Raw genomic sequence first — 27,250 nt, 5'->3', positions numbered from 1 at the left:
TTAAGTATTTTGGTAACAGTAAGTACACTAATTAAATCTGCAGGTGGACATTAAATTACAAAAACTGCAAACACTTAGTCCATCAGAAAACCAAGTTACCTTGGAAAAAAAAATTAAAAAAAGAAAGGCTTAAAAGCATCAGATGGAGTTGAATTTAATTGTGTGCAAAGCACAATTTTGGCTGTAAATAATTAGCCATACCAATCTGTAATGGAAACCAACTATTAGGTAGCATTAGAGCAGAAAAGGATCTGTAGAAAGTCACAGCATTGCAAAACAGACAGAATAAGCTTTTTACTCTGCTTGGCATTACAAATACCTCAACCTGTTTTGAAAAGCACATCTCCAATTGACATAGAACAACTGAAAGAAGTCCAAAAGCAGCTACACAAAAATGGAAAGAGGCCTTGAAAAAACAACCTGAAAGATTTTAACAGACTTGTTCAGGCTTTACTGGACCGAAAGGAGACAATATAAATAGAAGACTGCTGCAAAAAGCAAAGAAATGCACTTCCCCACACAGATGAAGGGGCTCAAACTACAGAAGATTTAGGCTAAACTTAGGCTAATTTTTAGGAGAGCCTAACCTCAAGCATAGTTAAGCAGCAATACAGATTGCCTAACAAGACTGGAAACTCTTTGTGGATTTTTAAATTATTATTATTTTTAAAAGATCTCAAACTGCCTTTGATTAGAGGTACAGATAAACTCTCCAAACCCTTCCAGCCTCCTTTTCCAGAATTCTATTATCAAGCTTTATTTCCCAAATAAACATTTTCAGAAATGAGAGAAAAGGAATCTGCCTAAAAAATGATCCAGTATGTAGATAAAAAGACATCTGTATTTAAAGTATTTATAATTTAGAGTCTGCTAAGAGCTCAGATGCAATAAAGAGGAAAAACAGCTGTGGGAGCCAGTCAAGATGCTGATAATCTGGCAAGACCAACACAAGAGTAGGAATGAAAGACACACCCCCACGGGACTTGTTTCTGTATCCTAACATTTCAGTACTACTCACATTTCTTTTAAATGTTTCCAACGTTGTCAAACCAAGGTTACGTTTGCTGCAAAGATTTCACATTTTGCATTATAGGGTCACGTACCTTTTTTTGAACACATATTCCACATGCTAAACATTGTTTGATTAAGGAGTTCAGCTATGCTGAGAGGGAGGGCAGTCTGCACCTCTCATCTCCTGATCAATGCGAACAAATATTTTTCAAGTGAGAATGAGGCTTTAGCACCAGTAATTTCAGAAACATTTGTTTGGTAAGAGGGAGGTAACCCACAACCTTTTTTCTATCTTCTAATTTACAGATTGTTCAAATACTTTGTGTATCAAATTTCTTTGCAATGAGCCACAGAACATATTATAAAATGCAAAAATAAAATGCAAGCAACCTAGAAAACTGAACTGAGCTGAAGTTCTCACACACACTTTTTTCCTTCTACATGTATCTCATGTACTCTACATGCTTTTCTCCTGGAAAAGACAGATGGAACATTTCTTATTAATACATTTGGGAAAGCAGGGACTGCAAGAAAGAGGCCAGATTCTCTGATGAAATTCAGAAATCCAAATTCTATGCTTAGAACACTGGATTCCTTAATTTTCCTAAAAGGGGGAGAAAATATTGAGCAAGATGCAAATCTAGTAATAGAACTATGGCATATGAGTAGGTACAATCCTAAATGAGGATTGCTGAGGGGAGACCTTACTGCTCTCTACAACTACCTGAAAGGAGGTTGTAGAGAGGTGGGGGTTGGTCTCTTCTCCCAGGTAAGAAGTGATAGGACAAGAGGAAATGGCCTCAAGTTGCACCAGGGGAGGTTTAGGTTGGATATTAGGAAATTTTACTTCACTGAAAGGGCTATCAAGCATTGGAACAGGCTGCCCAGGGAAGTGGTTGAGTCGCCATCCCTGGAGGTATTTAAAAGACTTTTGGATGAGGTGCTTAGGGACATGGTGTAGTGGTGGTCTTGGTAGTGTTAGGTCTATGGTTGGACTCGATGATCTTAAAGGTCTTTTCCAACCTATACGATTCTGTGATTAAGCTTATGGCCAAAGCAACACTGACAGCACCCCTCCATGAGGCAAATTATTCCTAAAACTTTCATTAAAAAACCCAAAACCCCAAATTTACCTCAGGAACAGATGTAAAGAAGTTGCGGATTAAAAACCTGAAAGTTACATTACATCAAAAGCTTTGCTCCACCTCCTTGAGTGGTGATCTTGGACTCTGCAGCAGAACTGCACTCACACATTGATTCTCACAAGACATGCCCTGATCAGCACAATAAGAAAGAAGCAGGCAGAGAAGCATGAAGAAAGATGAAGGCTTCTTCCTTCAAAAAGGCACTTCCAGGAGCGTTAATCTGTTGACATAAGTCCTACTGTTTTCTCCTTTTCAGCAACTGGGAGAAATCAGTGTAGGAAGAAATGGAATATTGTTTCTGGTCTACTCCAGCCTATTCCTGTTGGTCTTTTCATAGTCTACCTAGTAGTCTGCCAAAGTAGTCTGCCAAAGGGAATAAAAATCAAAACCAAAGTAATGCACTTAAATACAGAGGCTTTCTTTGCTTTTAATAAATAAAAATTTAAACAAAAAAACCCCAAAACAAAACAACCAAAAAACCCCAAAACAAAACAACCAAAAAACCCCAAAACAAAACAACCAAAAAACCCCAAAACAAAACAACCAAAAAACCCCAAAACAAAACAACCAAAAAACCCCAAAACAAAACAACCAAAAAACCCCAAAACAAAACAACCAAAAAAACCCCACAACCACCTAAACTGAAAGTACTTGTAATATTCTTCAGCTCAGAAAAAGGCTTCCACTTCCAATTAACATTTTAATAGTGACAAATCATCAAGAATCAATCTCAATGTCTAAGCTCATCTAAAAGGGAAGTTTATACTTGCTTCATTTAAATGGTGCCCTCCACATCAGTAGCTGGTCAGTAGACTTTCTGCACCCTGTACTTTAGACAGCTTTGTGTCCCAGTGGAATACCTGGGAATAGGGCAGCCAGATGTCTGAAATAATTTCTAGGTCATCAACAAAGTCTAGAAATGCTTTCTTTGCTATCTAGAAAGGTTCCTATGTTCCCTATGGATTTGGAGCTCTATTTATGCAATCTCTGGAAATCACATTTCATTGTATTTATCTAGTTCAAGTAGCAGGGAGATCTGAAGTTTCATGAATGATATAATATCTTTCATTACTGCAGCCAAATAATCTCCAAAATAGCCTATGACATTTAAAGGGTAAAGCTGCTAGTCTCCTTTTAGAAATTAAGTCACCCCCTCCCCAAGGTTTAGCTGGAAAGCATGATGCAAAGATTATTTTTTAAAAAAAACCCACAAACTATATTTGTATAAAAAAAAGTAACAGCTACCGAAGTCCATACATAAACCAATTAAGCCAGAGGACCTTCTCCCAGCTCTCTTGCCTTTCACACTGTACTTCCCCCTTCTTAGCTTTTGCTATACTGAAATATGTCAGGTTATAAAATGACAACAAACACCCAAGGATTTGTGGGGATTTATTTTGTTGTTGATGGTTTTTTGGGGGAGGTTTTTGGTTTGGTTTTGGGTTGTGGAGGGTTTTTTTTGGTTGGGATTTTTTTGTTTGGTTTTTGGGGTTTTTTGTTTGTTTGCCTGGGGTTTTTACAGATAAGACACCCCAGCAAGGAAGATTATGTCAAAATGATCTTTTAAAAGAACCCTAAAGGAAATGAGATTCCAGTACATTATCTGATAGCACCATGTATTTGGGAGAGTAGTTAATCCCTTTGAAAAGAACTGGAGTATTAAAATAATTTGGAAGTAGTTGGCTCTCTAACTAATATAGTCCTACACTTATTACCACAAAAGCCTGGAAGAGACATGCAACGACTTCTTTCCTGCCTGAAGCCAAAAGGCTCTTCCTGTGCCCAAACTTCGGTCAGAGATTGACCTGCAGAAAATGTTTAAAACAGACATGGATACAGGAAAACATGAGAGTACTAAGTATGTAACAGCCAAATAAGTATTACCAGTTCAAATTCACGGAAAATGAACGTGCCACTCGTGAACCGGAAAGCATGGAAAAGCATGGTAGTTCAACAGACAAAAAGGTCGAGGCACCACAGCGTTCTGCAGAAAGACAGGAAAGGCAGGCAGCAGGTGGAAGGAAAACAGCAAAGAGTTGCATAGGGTCACAGGAATGCAACCATTAGCAGGTTCTCAGAATGGAAACGGAAGGTTGAGCTAGTGAAGGGGAACATGCGTGTACGAGAAGATGGCTAAGTTCAACCTGCAGGAGAAAGCAAGCCCACAAGAGATGGGTGAAGGGTTTGGAAGCGTCACAGACCTAGGACAGTCAGTACTCTCTTCTCCACTCAGCATCCAATTTTCACAACATGCAAAGGAAATTATCTTGAAAAAAGTCAAATTTATGCCCAAGCTGATTGAACCAGTTGGCCAATTTCAAATGCACAAGCACAGCATTAGCTTCCTTTCACTAAGAAACTGAAGGAAAAAAAAAAGCCAACCACACAAAGCCCATCATGCACTTTCATTTTAAAGAAAGGGGACCAGAAAGAGATTGAACTGTGGAGGAACAATTAACCCCATTAACACTAAAATGAGGACCTGATTTTTGGAAATCTGCAAGTGTCTTAAGGTACCGCTTTAGAATTAAAAAGTTAAAAAGCAAAATCGAACATGCCATAAACCAAACCAGTATGGCCTCAGATACAGCAAATAGGCAAATAAATACCATGGCTAGAAAGATTTGTACAAAAGCAAATTGGGATGGTTTCGAAGCTGGTAGACTTAAATATCTTAATAGGTTTTCTTAAGGGAAAACACTTAGGTGTTTGTTTTCCAAAATAAGAGTTCCTTCTACTTAGATAACAGCCCACTTCAGACATAAGCCAGCAGTGTGCCCTTACCACAAAAAAGGCTAATGGTATCCCAGGCTGCACTAGGCACAGTACTGCCAGCAGGTCGAGCGAGGGAGGTGACCTGTCCCCTCTACTCAGCACTGGTGAGGCCACACCTCGAGTACTGGGTCCAGTGCTGGGTTTTCCAGTACAAGGGAGACATGGACATACTGGAGAGAGTCCAACAAATGGCCACTAAGATAAGGGACTGGAGCATCCTTCTTATGAGGAAAGGCTGTGAGAGTTGGGACTGGTCAGCCTGGAGAAGAGAAGGCCCAGGGGGATCTCATCAATGTATGTAAATACCTGAGGGGAGGGTGCAAAGAGAACGGAGCCAGACTTTTCAGTGGTGCCTAGTGACAGGACCAGAGGCAACGAGCACAAACTGAAACACAGAAGGTGCTGTCCAAACATCAGGAAACACTTCGTTACTGTGAAGGTGACCCAGCACTGGCACAGGTTGCCCAGGGACGTTGTAGAGTCTCCCTCTTTAGAGATACTCAAAAGCCACCTGCACATGGTCCTGGACAACTGGCTCTAGGTGGCCCTGCTTGAGCAGGGGGGTTACCTCTGGAGGTTCCTTCCAACCCCAACCATGCTCTGATTCGGCAAAGATTTTTCAGCCTATTACAGTTAATAAAACAGATTATTTCAGGTAGGCATAAGAAAACTAGGACTTGCTCCTGTATGAGTCAATCTTGGAACCCCAAGACCAGAATTTTGCCATTAGAAAATAAGGTGCTGACAGAACAGACAAAGCAACTGGTTGCTGCAGGGAAAAGTTCACTGTTGAGCCTTTAATAAGAACTGCCTGGCTTACACTGAGGCTACCATCCATTTTCTCCCTCTGCTTCCTCAGATCTCTTGGCATCTAAAGCATCCAGCAACTGGCAGGAGTCCCATTCTGGAATCCTTCAGGCTCCCTCTAAGAAATGGGGTACTCTGAACTTCTCTGGCAAAAGTAATCAATATTTCCATTTGCAAAAGATTCCCTTTGACAGAGAATCCTTAACTGACCACACTGATAGTTCAAGGATTGTCTGCTGAAGTTACCGAAAGCCTAATTATGCAACAATAAGAGACCAACAGGTCAGGACAACAATAAATACATGAAGTCCATAATTCAAATACTAATTATTCTGTTTGGGTTGTTTGGTCTCCTCTTTCCCATGCCATCTTCACTCAACTGCCAAATGAACCACAAGTTGCAAGAGTTACCTGTTAATCACTACCTATTACAATTCTTAAGCATACCTGCACAAAGGGACAGGAACACTGCAAGAATTCTCACTGTCAAGAAGAGCAGTGACCTATACGGGTTGGTGATATACCTGCTCAGTGACTTGATCAAATGCCATTTCAAACATATGTCATCACTGTTAATGTCCTGCAACATGGAAACTGAAACTGTGTATCCAGAACAAACCAGAAAGTCTGCCACAATGTTCCTGTGTGTTTGCAGATGGTGAAGGAGAAAAAGAACAATTAAGACACCGAAACTATCTGCTGATTGCTCACATACTTTTCACTCTTACTATGAGAAAATAAGGAAAGAAAATCAAATATGTGATTATGCAACACTGGGGAAATACACTATGGATAATCGGATAATGGTTTCATTTCACAATGAATACCAGTACACAGCAGGTCATTACTGTTCTGATAAAAGATACTTTAAACAACTGGCTCCCAGTGCTGATCTGAAGAACAAGTTTCCAAGAAATATCTTGAACTATAGATGTTCCTACATCTAGTTAACACCTATAGCAGAATATTCAAAAGATTAAGAATTATTTTACTTCTTCATTGATTCTGCTCAAAAACACAAGAGGGTGATGCTTGTGAGGAATGGATGTATTAGCCAACACTGGCATTACTCCTACCCATTGCCCATTTTACCAATTTTAGAAAGCAACACTTGCCTCATAACCCAATGCATTACTATTAACTGCTAAAATATATGGGGTTTACTACTTTCAGCAAAAGGATCTCTTCTACTATAAGAACTGGCCAGGGACTGCATCTAGAATTCTCTTCTAGAATAGAATAGACTATTTCAGTTGGAAGAGACCTACAACGATTGTCTTGTCCAACTGCCTGACCAATTCAGGGCTGACCAAGTTAAAGCAAGTTGTTAAGGGCATTGTCCAAATGCCTCAAATACTGACAGGCTTGGGGCATCAACCACCTCTTGAGGAAACCTGTTGCAGTGTTTGACCACCCTCTTGGTAAAGAAATGCTTCCTCATGTCCAGTCTAAGCCTCCCCTGGTGCAGCTTTGAACCATTCCCATGTGTCCTATCACTGGATACCAGGGAGAAGAGAACAGCACCTCCCTCTCCACGTCCCCTCCTCAGGAAGCTGTAGAGAGCAATGAGGTCACCCCCAAGCCTCCCTTTCTCCAAACTAAACAAACCCAAAGCCCTTAGCTGCTCCTCATAGGACATTCCTTCCAGCCCTTCAGAAGTTACGATTTTTGTGTGTGTTTTAGATGATTGATGTTGTACTTTGTATCTCAATCCTCATTCATAAGAGGACAGCGTTGAGGAGCAGAAATCATTTCATAGTCTTAAGGTACTTGCACTTCTATTGTGCAAAGGGAATAGCTTTGCAGGATCTTTGAAAAATGCACCGAGTAGTTATATGAATAGCAAAGCATAGCTGGCACAACAAACTAAACTCAGTCTGCTTCTAGGTGCCTTAGGCTCCTTTATTTAGACCCTTCTACTGTTTATACAGATTGTATCACATACAGTAATTACTCAAACATGAAGTATGGAAAAATGCCAGAGAAACTAACCAGCTTCCAAAGCCACATATCAAACCAACATCAGAATAAAGCTTTATTTCAACCCACTTTCCAGAAGCCACCTATGAACCACTTTTGCTTTCACACCTTTTGAAAGGTTTAGAAAGCCTTAGCTATTTCAGTTTGGAGATATCCTGCCTGAATACAGATGTTGTTACTTCAGACATTTATACAAAAACACAGTAAAATCTGTTATTCTGCTCTCCAGCAGCTAGGAACGATGAAGAAGCCACTGGCTTCTGACTGCAGCTCTGATAGCAGCTCAGTAGCAAGGCCCTCCTGTTCTTCTGGAAAGCTCCCTGAGGCCCAGTAGTATAACATACTACATCATGTTCACATACACCAATTCTAATTTTATTACCATATAAAGTGGTAAGAAGTTACTGTGGGGACAATTCTTAAGAAATCGCAATCACACTGCTTACATGAATTTCTGAAGCAAACCTTCCAGTGACACTACTGCAGTCAAGACAACTGAAAAACAATGCCCTCAAGACCCCAGTTTTACACCAATGTTCTCTGCCTGCAGAAGAATGTGCCTATGGCATTTACTGGTCAGCTTTCCAGAGCACCAGGGTCCCGCAGAGAAAGCAAGCCAGGGGAACCTGGCCTTGGAGAGAAAAAGTGAATACTGCTGATCAATGAGACCTACCTCCATCTTGTAGGGGGAAAAAAAAAAAAGATGGCTCTCCAGGTTTTTCTTTTGATTTATTAAAATACATTTACCAAGTTTCATCTGGCATCTGTACACCTTATGTCGGGAAATGGCAGAATCTTACTAGTTCTCACTATACACATACCACCTCATTCATACCTCACAAGATGCCCTTAAAGCATTCAATAGATTGTGAGCTGCTTTGGTGATGAAAAGCTTTCTACAGAAGCAATAATACCAATCACAAAAAATTAGCACTCAATATCAAAGCCAGAAGACAGTGATTAGACACATGGATGATGCCACAGCGTACATTAAACATGGTATCACAAATGGATACCATGGTGGAGGGAAGAAGAGGAACACCTGATTAATCGAAAAGCCTGAGACTTACTAGGGAGTTTCTAGGATATAGGATTTAAAACACCACAGAAACTCCTAGAAAGGGCAGAATACCAAGAAAAAGAAAGCCAGTTACATGACTGTTTAAAAATTATGCATTACTTGTATGCATTGTGCATTTTCATGTGATATGATCTATTAATAAAACAGATCACTCACTCTAAGTAATCATACACTGAAATACCCAGAGCCTCCTTTTGCAAGCCTACTGACTTCACATTTCCTGTTCTGCCTATGATTAATAATGACTGTGCAAACTGCTCAGCACTTGGCTATACTAAGTATTTTTTATTTCATCCAGTTTTGAAGATTAACACCACATTACATTGTCCAAGGTACTTGCACCTTCTTACCAGATGTAGACACACAGCAAACCTGCTTTAGTACCACATAGCCAAAATTTCCCAGAAGACAGAACACCAGAAGCTCCACTATCACTTAAGTCACATTTAAGATGGGAATCAGAGTCTTTTACAGTATCTTTTTTTATCCACCCATTTCTCTTTCAACATAATCAAGTGCAACTTTTAAACAGCAAAGTCTGAAACTCACTGTCATAAAACAGTAAGCTTCCCAGCTAAAAACTATGCCAACCGATATACAAGGAAATGGGACTTCTTGCACATAGCCCTCTTAAAACTTCCAGGCAATTCATCCATACCGAAGAGAGTATAAGTAAATCCCTTATATATCTTCTCACAGCATAGAAAAAAAATAATGGATTTCTTTTTTGAATACTGGAAACTCATTTGTCTTCAAACGCAATTGAAAAGTGAATTGAAAGTAAAAACAAACTTGAAGTATCAAATACCCCCTCTGATATTTCTTTCTTATTCAGCCTGGCTTCTACCTGTTTCTACTGACTTAAAGACACAAGAGTTGTGTACATAATCTTGGCGTAGTCTTTGTTTTGTGTGTTTTGCCCCTACACCCCCTTTTTTTAATTGATACTATATATTATTAAAAAGGATAGGAAGAGAGACTACTACTACTTGTTGCCTAACGTGGTCTCCTCCTACCAAAATAATTGCCTCAATTGTAGTTGTTTTATTTCACTTTAAACTGAAGTGAGACTAATAGATTTAAGTTAACAGTGCAATATCTGTGGAATTTCCTTGAAATTTGACAATACTGTGCAATTATTGGGTGGGGGGAAATTAAAGAATAAAAAAAGCTTTTGTAGCAAGTCCAGATCAGATCAGAAAACTAAGCTGCATGAAGTCACCTTAAATAAATTTTAAGCTATAATAGACATTGAAGCAAGATGCCAAAAGGAAATGGCTAGCATGCTTATGACAACTGGAGCTATCAAGGATCATGTTCATACCAAGGAAGACTTGGGTTTCACAGAGCAACCTGCTCTAGTTGATCCTGCTTTGAACAGGGGAGGTTGGACTGAAATGCTTCCCTTCTCAGCTATTCTATGATTCTGTGATCTCATCTTTGACTTCCAGTAAAGGCATTTGACCTGCAAAACTGTTGTGGTTTAGCCCCAGCCAGCAATTAAGCCCCACACAGCCGCTCGCTCACTCCCCCCTGGTGGGATGGGGGAGAGAATCAGAAGAGTAAAAGCGAGAAAACTCATGGGCTGAGATAAAGACAGTTTAATAGGCAAAGCAAAAGCCGCACATGCAAGCAAAGCAAAATAAGGAATTCATTCACTCCTTCCCATGGGCACGCAGACGTTCAGCCATCTCCAGGAAAGCAGGGCTCCATCACGCGTAATGGTTACTTGGGAAGACAAATGCCATAACTCTGAACATCCTCCCCTTCCTTCTTTTTCCCCCAGCTTTACATACTGAGCATGACTTGATATGGTGTGGAATAGCCCTTTGGTCAGCTGGGGTCAGCTGTCCCGGCTGTGTCCCCTCCCAGCTTCTTGTGAACCTGGCAGAGCATGGGAAGCTGAAAAGTCCTTGACTCTGTGTGAGCACTGCTCAGCAATAACTAAAACATCCCTGTATTATCAACACTGTTTCCAGCACAAATCCAAAACATAGCCCCATACTAGCTACTATAAAGAAAATTAATTCTATCCCAGCCAAAACCAGCACAAAAACCAGCTTTAAAAGCTATATGAAACTTATTAACATGTTTGATTGAGGCACTAGATTTTAAAGTGAAGAAGATTGTATTTTTTAAATATCAATGCTTTTTAATTACATCCACCTTCCCTTAAAGGAAACAAAACACAAGCAGATCTTTTGTGCTTTGTTGTGCATTGGTAACAAAAAGGGTCATCATCTTTTACTTCTTCAAATGTCTTTTACCTCCAACTCAAGACACTTTGTACACCACCACTTGCAGTTCTGCAGGCAAAACTGACTTGCATAATTTACAGCCAGCAGTTCCATTAAGGACAATGAAATGATTGTTTGCTGATCTTGTCATAATTACGCAAGTGAAATTTGTCTCAAATACAAGATATTTCACCAAAGAATAAAAAAAAACTATGCAGAAGCATGCACTTAGAGAAGAAAGTTGACTGTAATATACAGGATTCTTGCATGTAATCTCTCTATCACAAACACCACTGGTTCAATTCAGTCAATGCCATGCAACCAGAATTTTTAATCAACTCTTATTAGCAGCAGTCTTTGCCAGGAGCTGAAGAAGAACACAGCTTTCACTGAAGTCTTCTCGGTACAATTTATTCTGCCACTTCATTTTGTAGGGAGCCTGATTTATTTGACATCAATAGTTTGTTGAGGTAATAAACCATGCAGCAATGATACCATGACTCAAAGCTCATTTGCTAGCAGTCAAGTTGCTTGGCAGCATGACAGGCAGAGTAATGTGCATTGAAGAAGTATCTATGTAGATGCTACAGCTTTCAGAGATTACCAAACAAATACAGAGCCCAAAAAACATGACTTTACTCTCGCTATCAGTTTTCTTTTGCTTGATTGTGCTCAGCCTCACTTTGAGCACAAAGATTAAAAAAATTTGAGATCTATGCAAGCCAAAAAGCAATAGCTACCCAGTCCCAACAGATTTCTAACACAGCCAGCCATTTTACACTACTGCTTCTTTCCCAGAAAAGGTTGTTCTCTATATGCTTATAGAAACCAAGTACACAGTGTGAAAAAACTACCTATCAATTTTAGGGAAGTAAGAGAACCCTCTTTCAGGTAAACATCAATACTCAGTAATGTATAGCTACTTCATAAAACAGAAGTCCAGAAATTTTTTCACCTGAGTTTTCTCAAGTATGATGACAGAGGTTTTATATGCCAACAACATTGTTAAAATGCCTCTTCTTCTGAGAACTCCGTTCTTTGAATAACATCAGCAACCAAGTCAAAATAAAATAAAATAAAAAATAAAAAAAAGAGGGAGGGCACTTAAAACCAGACTAATTTAGACTCTTCTCCCTGGCAATACAAAGTATATAATCAGAATTTTTTCTGCTTGCTTTAAGACGGTATATGTCCCTTTTGTACAAAAGCAACTGAAGTGGCTACAACACTTTAAAAAAAAGCCTTATTTTGCATTGTTATTATCTTTATCAGCCTCTCTACTTGAGTGTCAGCCTTCACAAAGCTGCAGACACTACATGATTCCTGTCCTTCCTTCTTTCCCTCTATATATACATGGGACACATACACAACACAGATTAAATAAATGTATGTAATCTTTATTTAAAAGTAAGACAAATGTGACAGGCACTAAAGATAAGAAAATTCCTGTTCTATTTTCACTCCATTTGTGTAATTACAAAAAATATGATCAATAAAGGCCTTTCCATTTGAACATTCCAATTTTACGCTGGATAATATATCAAGTTATTTTTCAACTTATACCTTTATTGTTTTAAGTAATGGATTGAATTCTATGCAAACTCAGCCAGGAGAGTTAAAGGAAGTTATCAAAGTGGATGAACATGTAATAGCTATTTAAAACAAACACTTTCAAAATAAATTCATAAGGATTACTAGGAAATTCCTTCACAGCTGTTAACTTCAGCAAGTGCTCACTTTTCAAGTCATTGAAGACAGCCATCTATTTACATGGCTATTTTTGTAATGGCCAAATCTTCAGCATACAGAGAATCACTGCCTGGTGCTAGTCAGTGTTTCCAGTCACACTCTTCAGAACACAAAAGTCTGATCTCTAGTAAGTATCAGAAAAATCAAACATATAACAAATTATGAAGATAAATAAGTCAATAAAGCATACTCAAGAAAAAAACAAAACCTCTAGCACTATTAGTCTCAATTTCCAAGCTCCACAAAAGTAAATAGGGATACAGGAGGTTTGTTGTTGCTTTGTTTTTCAAATTTGGTAAGTCAGTTTTAAACAGTAAGTGTTTTTGATGAGCAATTTGATGTAGAAGTGATGCAAAGAGCATGTGGGAGGCAGTTATTAAACTTCAAAGAACTATAGGATATGCCCCATGCAAGTCCTATCACCATACATTACCAAGGTAGCAGCAGTAGGATACAAGAATTTGAATTGTGCAGGCTCTCATCTGCACATTTAACTCAAGTTAAGATATTCTCAAGTAGACCATCTGATCTAACCATATAAAGAAGAAACTTGGCAGTTAAGGACAAAATTAACAGCCATGAGAAATTTTAATGAAAACATGAAGCCTATTTCAGATCACAAGCTTCAGTTATCTGTGATAGTTCTATTTTAACTCTGGTTTTACCTTTTTAATATATGTCTACAAGATAAGCTACATTCTTGAAGAAAAAAATTAGTGTTCACCTCTGCAAACAAACAAGAAAAGTCTTTGCCATTACACAAGCAAAACCTCAAAGATTTTATCTAACTAGGAGGACCACCTAGCAGCCAGACCATATGCTTTGCTATTAAAAAAAAAAAGTACTAGCCAATTAAACAAGAGGTGAAGCATCCTTCTGCATAGAGACATAATAGTATTTCTGATGGCAGAAAAAGAGTCTCCATCTAAAGAAAAACAGCAATCTTGCTTTCAATACCATTAGCTCATCTTTTTGTAAAATAGATGTTTGCTAAAATAGAAGTTCTCTGCATTTTTATGTCCAATATACTTTCCTGTCTTGTAGTTCCTTGATAAGAACCTTATCAGGTTCTTAACAATACTTGGTTTCAGTTCCCCACATCATTGCTATGGCTTTTCGCATGAGATTCAGTATTTCCAAATCACTCCTTAATCCTGGCTACTAGGACGGGACAAAATTCTGCAATCTCACTGCTACTTTTGGAAATTAAAAAAACCCCAACTTATTATCTTTTTTATATATTGAAGATTTGCATTAGCTATTTTAGCTACAACACTGCTCATGCCGAGACAGATACATATAATCACCATCTACCCTCTCTTAGAGGGAAATCAATAAGCGCAATCCCTTTTCTTTGGGAAAATACATAACACTTCAAAATGGAAAACTGATTCTTTTTAGTTGATAACTATTGAGATATGCTTCTAAATACAGCCATTCATTAGCCTTGGTGTTTATTTCTAATAGGGGAGGATAATATTTCTATGCATACTGTAGAAATCATACTGTTTAATATGTATTTGTTTCTCATCTATATAAAAAATACTTTTTAATTCCTTTTTAATCAAATACAAACTTTATAATTATAAAATTTTAACAGGGTTGGGTTTTTTTTGCATTTAACATAGATCTGATAAGACAACAAAAATTGCTAGCAGTGACAGAACAGTATTTGTTTTTTCAGTCTTTGTGTTATTTAAGGCTACAGAACCAGTAAATCTCATCTTCTTCCATCTTGCTTTTATCTTTGGCTGAAAAACATACTAAGTATTTTTCAGCTCTCAATTAGTTTCTTAACTTCAAATAAGTTTATCTTATTTGCACTACCTGTAGAAGCAGAAATGCAGAAAAGTTGCGTTTGCATAGACAGAACAGTTCACAGCTACTAACTCTTCACATTCTGAATCCAGGTATTCTCAGTGCTATGCCCACTGTCCTTTGGCAGCTACCTATGTACCAGACATTTTTATTCAAGTTACGTAAATAAATTATAAACTTGTAACCAAGAAGTTATGCCAGGTAGCTTACAGTTGTTTGGATGCCCTTGCACCTTCAAAGAACTGTAATTATATTGGCAGGCTTCTAATCCTAGCTTTGCTAAAAACTATTATTAGAAATTGATAGCATTTCTTAGTCAAATCCTTAATAATTTTTAGATATTGTTATTTCAGTCTGTTGATTTGATAATGACTCATTTTAGATGTTGCTTCAGATCCTCTTTTGCAGATTAAAAAAAATCTTTATCCACATCACACATGTTCTTCAGAGGCTAAGACACCTGTGATCAAATCAAAAGCAGACAGCAATAAAAAAACCAACCAAACAAAAACCCAAACCAACAAGCTTGCATTTACCTTGATCAAGGGCCTTCGGAAAAGACAAGAGTTCAGAAAACAACCTAACTCCCTTTTTCAAAAATCATTTCAGCTTATTAATATTCTCACTTCTGAAGATACAAAGATGCTTACGAAAACCTTGCCAATAACTCACAGGATGCGAGTAGTTTGCTTGATCCATTTTGTGTTTCACTGAAACCATAACTTTTAAAAAATACCTAACTTAATTTTCACAGCAATCTAAGTTGTAAGCTAACTAGCAAACTTGTCTATTAACAAGTCATGACATTCAGCATAATTTGTCAGTCAGGTGTTTAATAAAGTGCCTCAATTAACATGCTGAGTGAATTAGTTCACTCAGACAAACAACACTTATTTGTCTCTTAATCTGAGATTTCTAAGATCAAACCATCAAGTCTCCTCCACCCCTCCTTTGCCAAATCTCCCACTGTTTGTCAAAGCCACACACCAAGGAGGGAAGGAAAAGGGGAGCAAGGCATTGCTCTGTCCTGGCTCTGGCTAGGAGGGGGAAGGGAACTTCATGATGACTAACATTCCCAAACCCAAGTAAAGGGATGACCAGGAAGCACCTCCCCAGGGGCCAGACCAGTTACAACCAAAGTTTGTTTTTCAAATACCTCTTCACATTACTATGTTCAAACAGCTTACATACATGAGTGTAGGTACAATACAAAGAATTGTATGCACATCAAAATAAAATAGAACCACAGAATGGCTGAGGCTGGGAGGGACCTCCACAGGTCACCTGGTCCAACCCCTCTGCTCAAGCAGGACCACCTGGGGCCAGCTGCCCAGGACCATGTCCAGCAGGCTTTTGAATATCTCCAAGGATGGAGGCTCCACAACCTCCCTCACAGTAAAAAAGTATTTCCTGCTGTTCAGACAGCACCTTCTGTGTTTCAGGTTGTGCCCATTGCCTCTGGTCCTCTCACTGGGCACTGCTGAGAGCCTGGCTCCCTTCCTCCAGGTATTTATACACATTGATGAGATCCCCCTGAGCCTTCTCTTCTCCAGGCTGACCAGTCCCAGCTCTCTCAGCCTTTCCTTGTAGGAGAGATGCTCCAGTCCCTTCCCTAACTTTGTGGCCCTTGCAGCACACATACATATCAGTTCATTATGTATTTACTGCTGTTAGTTATCTCAGGTCTCTGGGTCCTTCATTAATTTATTTTTCATAACTTAGATATGCCAGAAGAGTTAATTTTTTCTTTTCTAAAGCCAGAATAACCTCCTTAAGTCTTAGTAGTTCAATTCTAGACTTCTAGAACAAGAAAAATATCATCCTGCAACTTTAAGCATAACACAGAAGATATCAGACATGAATAGCATGTCTGTCACTTGATCACAGAATCGTATCGGTTGGAAAAGACCTTTAAGATCATTGAGTCCAACCGTTAACCTAACACTACCAAGACCACCACTACACCATGTCCCTAAGCACCTCATCCAAACGTCTTTTAAATAATACCTCCAGGGATGGCGACTCAACCACTTCCCTGGGCAGCCTGTTCCAATGCTTGACAACCCTTTTGGTGAAGTAAAATTTCCTAATATCCAACCTAAACCTCCCCTGGCACAACCTGAGGCCATTTCCTCTCATCCTATCACTTGTTACTTGGGAGAAGAAACCGACCCCCACCTCTCTACAACCTCCTTTCAGGTAGTTGTAGAGAGCAGTAAGGTCTCCCCTCAGCCTCCTTTTCTCCAGGGTAAACAACCCCAGTTCCCTCAGCCACTCCTCACAGGACTTGTTCTCTAGATCCTTCACCAGCTTCATTGCCCTTCTCTGGACACGCTCCAGCACCTCCAGATCTCTCTTGTAGTGAGGGGCCCAAAACTGAACACAGTATTCGAGGTGCAGCCTCACCAGTGCTGAGTACAGGGGCACGATCACTTCCCTAGTCCTGCTGGCCACGCTATTTTTGATACAAGCCAGGATGCTATTGGCTTTCTTGGCCACCCGGGCATACTGCTGGCTCATATTCAGCCGGCTGTCAACCAAGATTTTACATTAACATATTTAAGAAATTTAAGTGAATAGTTTAACATGAATGATTTTAAACAAACAGACTTATTTTCTACACTGACACAGCTGGGACTTCTATATTTTGTCAGTGAAGTCACTGAGAAAACTACTGACATCAGTGAAACAACTGTGAGCCCCATGATTAACTTTCCTTTCCTCAAAGGCTAAGGGATGTCATTTTCTAACCATAAAATGAACAATCAAGTCAAAAGAAAAAGACTTACCTAGAAACCTTAAAAACCTTGTCATCAAATCACCTGTGCCAAATGCTTTAAGGAAAAACCTTGTGGCATTTGGGGTTTTGTCTTTTAAGATAAGTAGCAATTTCACAACCATGAAAGAAACAGAAGAATTTCTAAGAAAAAAATAAATAAATATTAGCACCATATCAGTTATCAAATGCAAATTTGTTGGAATTGAGAATTTGTTTAAACACATTTTTTAGTTTCACAATTAACTGAGCCATGAAAGCACCAAATAAAATATTACGATAGCTTAGTCACAAATTAAAAAATAAAAGCTTTTGAATCATTCAGGAGTGGTGTTACCACTCCATCTTTCATTTAAAGTACCATAATTTAAATAAGACTGAAGTATAAAAATAATGGATCAATTTTAGTTAAATCCAAGTCTCAAGTAACTCATTTTCTGCTAATTAACTATATTCTAAAAGTTGCTAAAATATATAAAGTAAGGTTTTCTTACTTTTTTTATATGATCAGGGGGTTTTTTTTTTCCCCCCAGGGGTTTTACCTTTTCCTTTCTCCCCCCGACTTCTGTTGTTCAAGTAAGGCTTTCATCTTTAACACACCATGTATTGTCAAGACCAACCTAGAAGCAATAGCTGCACAAGATTCAGTTACCTCAGGAAAGTCACAAAGGTAGGAACCTTGTAGAGCAGAGACTTTTAGGATCCAATGGAAGTACATTAAGAAAGCAACAGAGGTTTAGAAGAGTCTCAGACTTGACAGTCTGCTTTGGAGAATGTAGTAGTTTATCAAAAACCTCTCCTTGCTTCAGATGTTAAGGAAAGCCAGTATACCCAGCACATAGCAGCTGAACTGATAAGCAGTCTAAGAACTTCAGTTGTCTCTTCTTTGTTTAAACAATTTTTAGAGAGGCTGGAGAGACTGAGGAACTACATTAGGGGGTGGGGGAAGCAGGAAGAAGGAGAGGGATTATGGTTTTCCCAATCCATACACTCATGAAATCTGTAGGACAGCAAGCAGGGCAGGGAAAAGAAGAGGGAAACTTACTTTGGTGAATGTATTTGGGTAACAGACAAAAATATTTTGTACAATACACAAGTGCTTTTCCAATACAAAAGTCACTTGAGTCTATATTTACATCATGTATAGGTATTTGATGCTCCAAGTTTAGGAAGCTTATGAAACAACACAGGTAACCTAACTAGGACTGCCAGCCAATGGGTTCCTCTACGACATACAAAGTAAATCCCAAAACTTGGGCTATGCAGGTGTATATGTAATTACTCTGATTAGCTGTATATATACACACACCCCCCCCAGTAAAACACTGACAGGGCCCTTGGAGAAGGTGGTACCTGAAGGAAGGAATCCTGAGGCCAGGTGGTACCACCTGCATCCTACTATACAGCACTTAACCTTAAATCTCCCCTGGGCTCCATGAGAAATGTTTGTAGACTGAAGACAAACATTTAGGTGGGGAGGGGAGTCATTCACACTAGTTTCTGTTCAGACTACCAAACAGAAAGCTATAAGTGGCATTTGCATAGCAGAAAATCAAGAGTAGATGGTGCATTCCTTCAGTAAAAGGTATAGATATATAGGGACACCAAGAGGCATCCCCCGTTCTGGGATACTGTGGCAATGGAAGGAGCAAACCTTCCACAGTGTACAGTCTTGCCTGTATCACCTATTAGAAATGGCTCCTGGAGCTTCCCGTACAGCATCCGAGCATCATCCACAACTTGAAGTAACTAATTGTTCCATTTGTTACATTTTTTTTTCCTCCACTGAAAGAAGAGCTTTCTAGTGTTATCCAATGGTATGTTAATTCATACTATGATAGAGCAACATAAGCCTGGTAGTAAAATCTAGCTTTTGCCCTCCCACCGGCACAGTAACTAGGAGTAACACAGAACATACATACACAGTTTTGTATAGCACAGAAAACATTTCAGCAGATCAGACCATGCCGTTGTTAAACCAGCTGGTATGAACTGGGAAGCCAACTCCCTTGCTCCAATGCAGGAATGTTAAATACACACATGCCTACCTGCCTCTCACTATTAGGGAAGTAAACCACTGCTTGATGTGTTTTTACAAGAAGCCTATGTAATTTGTTATGATAAAGACCAAAGTATTCCTGCCTGGTACCTCCCTTTACAGCATTAAACCGCATAAATAATTCCTTTTAAAATACTAAGCTACATAAGTTATAACTTACATTGTTACATGTCTAAAGAGACATTGATATGAACAAGTTGCTTTAAAACAACTTCAAATCAAATAAACCATTAGAATATAAACCAGCCATCCAACCAAATGAAGTTCTCGCATCTGCAGCAGTTCGAATATATCAGGCTTTGTAGAAAACCCTGAAAATAAGAGCCTAATATGGCATATTTTGAAAGACAATAAAATTATATTCGATAGCAGACTATGAAGAAGCCAAGTATTCTAATAGGCAGGATCCTGAACCAAAACCACCCTGGCTTTGCACTTTCTGTGTAAAGCAATTTTCCTTTTTGGTTCTTTTACCAGCATCTTTCCTGACAGCCTCACATACTTCAGGAACCTATTCAAGCAAGGATTTGCTATTTTACTAAACATTTATGCAGGAATTAACACAGTGGGAACCTAATTTGGTTCTGATCTCTAGACTAGTGGAATAATAAAACATATGCATAAAGGAATAAAATAAATATCTTTCCGGCTTTTAAGAATGATTGGAAGAGAGAAATAAGTGTAATTCTATATGGATTCAGATACTGCTAGTCTAATCATGTGTTCAAGCAAACCTAAAATAACGCTCTACGTATGTAATTTTACAATAGTATCCTTAACCTAAGATAGCAGTCACACTGCGTTATTCTTACAAAATACAAAAAAAAAAAAGGAAAAGACAAACACTTAGTACCTAAACATTTCTCACACAAATTCTCTTCCTTTGAGACATCTTCTTTCTACTAGCACTGGCTGTTATCAAATTACATTTGTATAGTTAAGTCATTTGTGAGACCCCTAGAATTATTTATGATTAAGTAATGACAAAAAAAAAATCAGAATGCTGAGAACACAAAAGAAGTCTCAGTGGAATATTACCAATTGTAACAAGCTTTAGATATTCCAAAAAGCTGGCAAAAATACTCAAATAAGCCATTTTCTCTCCTGGAAATAAAACCATGGTTAGCAGAATTCGAATACTGAAATATTATGATACAACCAGAAGTATGGCATCTACGCAGAGTTACAAAAAAAGCTAAACAGTAGCATTCTTGTAAAAGCAAAAAAAAATATTTTAGAATAGAAACTTACTTGTGCATATTTTCCACTCCTGTTATGATCATGATATAGTAGGAAATTCCACTTTGTATAACAAAATGTAAGGCATACCTAGAAAAAAAAAAGTAAATCCTCACGGCATTTTCATTAATGACAATAAACTGCATGCATTTAATTATTTAACATGAAATTTAAGAGTTTTGTCAAATTTTAACTCTATCATTGCTTCCAAAAAACCATTTGTTCTATTTAGGTTTCCTGCAGCCCTCCCTTCTGTTAAGAGCTTCCCCCTGTAGCATAGCACAGACAGTGGTAATGAACAAAAACTACAGACTTAGCTAGAATTCTCTAGCTCAAACAGGAATACAGTAAATGCTGATAATCCTTAAAATACAAAGAATATGTCTCAATACTTGCCCTTGGCATTATTTAATGTGTAAATAACATGAATGTTTTGTGGTTCAATTTCCATACTCATCTTTTTACCTGTTTGCAACACTAGGCACCTCTGATAAGGCCAACAATATCTTAGTATCCACAGTATCAGTACATGGGAAGATTTCCCAGTCAATAGAGATAACTCTGTCCAGCCAGTCTCTTTGCCCTGGGTCGTCAATAACGGATAAAGGGATGGTGGTGGTGATGGTCTCAAAAACACAAACAAAAACTTACACACCAACAACCCACAGATTTGTTTGACAAAGGAGCTCTAACCTCTTCTCCTTATTTGCTTTCCACAGCTTACCACCATAGCTACCACACCACTACCGTGTTGGTTTTGGGGGGTTTGGTTTTTTTTGTTTTTTAAAGAAGTTATATTTCAGTAAGCTAGTAAAACACTGGTGGCAAACCATCGCCAGTGATTGGGGAAAAGCGTCTGATCTTCAGTAAATTGCTTCTCTGTCACTCTGGTACTTTAAGTGCCTCAGTAGCATACTTACATGTGCTCAAGTGACACCCTGATCTAGTTTTGGAATTTTTCCCATAAAAAGAAGCCTAAAAAGCAGCTACTGTTTTCTTATGCTGCTGATACTGTTTTCTTTCAGCTTATCATCAGCAATTTCCTAATTTCACTCCTCATCTATTTGTAAGGAAATGTCTTCAACAAAAAACCCAGTTCTATCTAGATAAAATCCTACAAAGTCTACACACAATGAACTGAAGGAAAACAATTCACTTGGATATTAACTGACCTGGAAAATGGTGACTTTTTATGGAAGATCCAATCTGCACACTACTAGCTAGTCTAATCTAAGATATAGCTACCCAAAATTCAAAGTTGCATTTAATATAAGCAATTGCCAATTAAAAAAAAATATTCACTTTTTCTTTTCATATCAGCCACATATTAGCAATGCTGTGTAGTAAAGACAGGCATTACTGAAATGACAAAAATTTAAGTTTAAGAGGTTTGCTTCTTAAACAGAGAAAGGGACATAATAAGGTATCAAAGCCTGAAAAAGTTTGGGTTGACATGGAGTATCATATCAAGATTACAGTCTCTGAAAATATTTTTCTTTCAGAGTTGTTAACAGTAGCAACATGATTGATCTCCAATTCAAAAATTAAAAGGGAAGCATTCAAATACAACATGAAGTAGTACATTATAGCTACATACAAAGAGTATTCTATGTCTTTTATGCTATTTGCTATTATCCCAAGGGAATTATCCTTTCTCTTCCCGTCCCACATCATCACAAGCACTACAAAGGTGACTGAAAACTAACATACCTGAAACTGAAGAAGAGGACAACATAATGATTAATAAGTATTCTTAAAAGGGTGCAGATTCCAAACTATTTCCCACATATAGGTTTGCATGAGATTTTCTGCAAATTTACATTTACTATGACCACATATAAGAAAACAGGAAGAGCTTCCCTCTTGTACACACACATAACCACAATTGAAGAGTCACTGAAGGTGTTCCACAGGATTGTAACCTATATTTATGGCTTGATTCCTTGGGGAGGGGTGAGGGGAATCAAACAAAACAAAACCCTCAAAAAACATGTTTGTATAATACATACTTAAGCAACAGGAAAAAGAGTTGGCACAAGTGCAACAGAAGTATCAGCTTTTTAAAGAATGTGTACTTTTAATATCTCAAATTATGTTCTTTTTGGCATTTTTAAAAAATGCTTTTAGTTCCATGATTGTAAGAAAAAAACCTTTTCGTAAAATAGAAATTCATTGCTAAAATAATTGCTTTAAGTATGATCCAAAGCAAACTAGAATAATCTGGATTTCTACTATGGCATAAGATTTATCTAAGTTCTTTTCCAGGGCATATTGCCAAAAAGAGACTTCCACAAATCTGTATTTATGTCTGTTGGGGGTGGAGGTTGTTTCTTTCTAAAGTCTCCCATCCCCAAATTTCAAATACGAATATATTGTTAACACTTTCTAATTACAAGCTACAATTAATGATTTCTGTTTCCAAAGCAATGGATACAGAATGTGCTTCTAAAGCTTACATAGTTATCACACATACTAGCACCTATCTCCTGTATCATCCTCCTCATTTGGTGCTAAGACTGGACATCTTTGGCTTCAGATCATTCTCTCAAAGCAGAATACCATGGCCAAAAATTTAAGAAATGCATGGGAGTTACGGAATTATATACACAAGTAAATTGCACATGTAAACCCAAAGAATAAGACTTATTGATTTTTCTTTTCCTAAATTTAAAAGTAATACCTATCAACTAATGTTGAGAAGCCTCTGCAACATGCCAATGTAGAGGCCAAATCTGTGGTTTAGAATTCCAAGAATTATTTATACACGCCCTGTGTGTGCAGACACATGCGTGCACACACTGTGTGCATCTTCCCACCTGCACAACAACTTCATTAATTCCCCCCAGTTCAGTAATACTCTACAATAGTCAGTATAAACAAGTCTTCTATATACTTAAAGCTGAGCAAGTACTTTGTTTACCATGCAATAAAATGGAACTGGCACTTAATTAATCTTAAGCTAGTCTGGGAAGATGAGAGCCATCTAGTAAGCTAATTTTGAAGGAAAAAAAATTTTTCACCAAACTAAATGCATACCCTTTATTAGCCCTACTAACATTCTGGCTTGCTATACTGTGAAAAGATCAGTATGTGAAAACAGCAGTCACAGAAAAACTGTGTTTAAAAAAAAAAGAAAAACAAACACAAACCACACCCTCCCTCCAAAACATAAAAGAAAAAACCCACACAAAAAACTCTCAAATCAAGGCCAGCTCCTTTCCAGGTGTTTTATACTACTAGGAGCATCATCAGTATTGCAGTTCCAGCCACTCTTCCTACAAAAAGTTAGACTATATTTAATATTCAGAAAAAGACACAGCAAGTTATCTCATGCAGCAGATATTTAAGAGAAATTATCTTAGTCATCACACCTGCGCTGTGCCTCAAGAGAATACTTCTCAAGCAAGTTTACAGAAAAACTGGTACGAGTTAAACAAACTGTACCTGCTCCATCCTCCCAAAACCACAGGCAGACAGTATGCTAGTTATCAGTTTGCAAATGGGAGATCTTTCAAAATTTGTGCAACACATCAGAAAATTTAAGCCAATTTCTGTACGTTTGCAGCAGCTAAAAACCACAGAATTAGGTAATAAGGTTCTTCATAACAAAACTTTGCTTCCCTGAAAACAAGAAATTAAAATCTACAAATACCTGAAAAGTGAATTTAAGTGCAACTTACCATCCAAAACAAAAAAGTGCAAGATAAAGGCCCAAGAGGGTTGCAACAACATGTCTTATAAATGGGCTAGTTTTGCTTGAATGAAGGTATGTTCGAAACCAAACAGCCGCAAGCAAGGCAAACAGTTGGCACACTACAAAGTTAACCTGCATAAAAAAGAAAAGAAAAAACTTCACACACTTGTGTATTCAAAGTTAACATAAAATATCCACACATTATTAGCAATTTGCAGAACCTCTGGCTCTGCCATGGCTGTTACCACAGCATGTCAGCCTCAAAGAGCTTCCTTCTCCTGAGAACCTCTCCCCTCCTAAAGCACAAAACAGAGCTCCCCTAGGCAGCTAAGAAGAATATACATCAAACCTGTAGAGGCAATCTGTGCATGAATGAAGAAAAAAAAAAAAAATCACATTTTCCTGTAAATTTTCTATATAGCAAACCACTCTATAAACCACGGAAACATTTATACTCTCCCAGTAATGTGAAGATCTGCGTTGGGTTTTTATTTGTTTACGTGAGCATGACTTGGAAATACGTATCAGCTACACAAATCACTGGCAGATCACTTCAGTGGCCTGTGCAGAAGCAGGGCTCAATGAAGTGCACTTCAGTGGTACACAATCAGATAAACAGATTGGTTGCACACTGGATTTTCTTCTTGTACATTCAAGTAGGATAGTTTCAGAAATTCCTCCTCCCTTCAGGCCGTTTATTCTAGAAGACAGAAAATCTCCTGTATATTAAATATTTAAAGACATTAGCACACTGAAAGGAAAAGTGGAATTAAAAAAACCCAAACCAGTCAGTAAAAAGAATCATTCTGACTGTGGCCTGAAATAAATTTAACACTAAGGGCACAATAAAGAAATAATTTCCTCAAATACAGCAACCGCCACCAAAACTGGCTTAAGCTACAAAAAGCCAAATGAATTCCTTTATTTAGAAAAGAACATTTCCAACTCCATGGAATTTTTTCTTCCATAGAAAACTGCCTAACAATTGCCTGTGTTTAATAGCAGCATCCCAAGTCATCACAAGCAACAGCTTGGGGGCCACTCCTTCAGGTCATAATCACTTCAACACAAGAAACTTGCACATGCTGCATGCTTGACTAGTCCTTGGCACAACAGTGTTTTAGCCCGTTTGATGTCACTTAGCTGAAATATACACTTAATCTTCATACCACTGGGTACAATGACAACACTATTTTTATGTTCATGACAGCAGGCCTAACATTGATGTTTGCAGCAACACAGTGCATGCCTCTAGTACTAGAATTCATCTAGTCCATTCCTTCTTCATTTTTCAGCCAAGCTTCAGGCAATAACAGGTAAGGTGTGAGAGTATGCAAACATGGTTATATTTAAAGTAGAAGCTAAATAACACCAACTCCTACAGAAGTCTCATCTTTGTAACAATTGCATAGATTCCCCATTTGCAAATCCACGGATAATTCCCCTCTTTCTGAACCACTCTAAAACCTTCTGTAATACCAAGTTACACAAGCTTTAGGTGCTAGCAGGGAAAGAGGCTCAGAGGGCAGGACGGTTCTTTTTAACAGAGGCAGCTCCCTAAATGAAACCGTCACGTACACTTTGCCATCCATTCTCTTACTCCCACATCTACATTATGCTTTTAACAGTATTTGAAAAATCCTAAGTGAACAAGGAGATATTCTTTCAGGGCATAACTTGACCTGTTTTCTCTCCTTTATAAGCAATGATGCAAATGAAACGGAGCGAGGTTTATAACTCAGGATGAGTCTGTGGATTTAGTGGAAAAGTTGCATACAAAACAGTCAAGTTTAATGAACCACTGAAAGGGAAACAAACTGATAATATTTTAATTTTTCTTTCTTGCCCTCTTTTTTAAAGCCAAAGCAATTAACCATGAATTCAGTATCAACATTTGTTTTGGATATTTATTACAGAAATTATGCTATGTATACCACAGAGCATGTTTCTGATCCAAGGAACTCGCACCCTCGACAGACTAGAAGGGGGAGGGAGGCAGAGGAGAAAATTGGGACAAATACGCAGTGAAGCTGAGGTGAAGAGACAGAGGGAAGAAATGGGTATGAATACCTGTCCATAAGTGATAGCACAGTGGACGAGTTCGCATTGCTGGTTTTACTGAATGTCCAGACATCACCTGCCTTGGCTGCATTACAGATGACTTGCCAATTGGTGTCTCATGATGCCCTTCTTTTTCAGATTACCCCGCAAAGCAAGCTAGCAAGACCCAGGGAAGAAGAAAAGTCATCACCTGGCTCCTACTATTACCATGGGAAAGGGCAGAAATGCTTGGCATCTCTGACCTGTATCATTATCTCTATAGGAGCAGACAAGCAAAACAACAAACCTTGAATTTCACAATTCAGGGTGAGCCTGCAGGTTTAGGAATGTGGAAAATCCTCATAAGACATCCAAAGAGAATCTGAGAAAGGTGCCCCCCTCTTCACTCCCTACCTGCTGACTCCTTTCCTGGGCACTTGCTCTTGCTTTAGCTATTTACTCAAATGACCAAATCCATATCCGAAAAACAGAATCCCATTAAACAAAACAAGCAAAAAAACCCACCTTCCACAATAAGAATATTTTAAGAACAGCAATGAAATGCAGAATATCATACCTTTAGATCAACCCCACAAGCAAAACTTCCAGGGATGTTAATTCATCATGTTGGCATTTTGAACACACAACTAAATGACTCAAGCAACACAATCTTGTTCCAAAAGCCTTCCTCACAAGTGACTCCAAAACTACCAGTGGGTATTTTTAAACTGCTCTTCGCAAAAAGTGCACAAATGTATGCATACTTGGATACATAAAAGACGTCACCACAATGTTCACACACCACCCTGCATTCCTTCTCTACTCTTACCAATCCAATC

The 27,250-nt window shown here is 38.3% G+C and overlaps 1 protein-coding gene across 1 annotated transcript in view; it reads right to left on the bottom strand.

Moving 5' to 3' along the window:
* The window catches only part of MBOAT2 (membrane bound glycerophospholipid O-acyltransferase 2), a 100,860-nt gene that overhangs the window by 58,849 nt on the left and 14,761 nt on the right, over window positions 1-27,250 (bottom strand). The window contains exons 2-3 of the mRNA XM_072855086.1: window positions 24,358-24,503; window positions 20,690-20,767 (exon numbers count right to left, since the gene is read on the bottom strand). Coding sequence (XP_072711187.1) covers window positions 20,690-20,767; window positions 24,358-24,503 — 224 coding nt within the window. The remainder of the gene's footprint in view (window positions 1-20,689; window positions 20,768-24,357; window positions 24,504-27,250) is intronic.

The sequence above is a fragment of the Ciconia boyciana genome, chromosome 3 (assembly GCF_034638445.1).
Source record: "Ciconia boyciana chromosome 3, ASM3463844v1, whole genome shotgun sequence".
NCBI classification, from domain to species: Eukaryota; Metazoa; Chordata; class Aves; order Ciconiiformes; family Ciconiidae; genus Ciconia; species Ciconia boyciana.
Note: the sequence above shows the minus strand (reverse complement) of the source record. Positions and strands in the feature narration are given on the sequence as shown.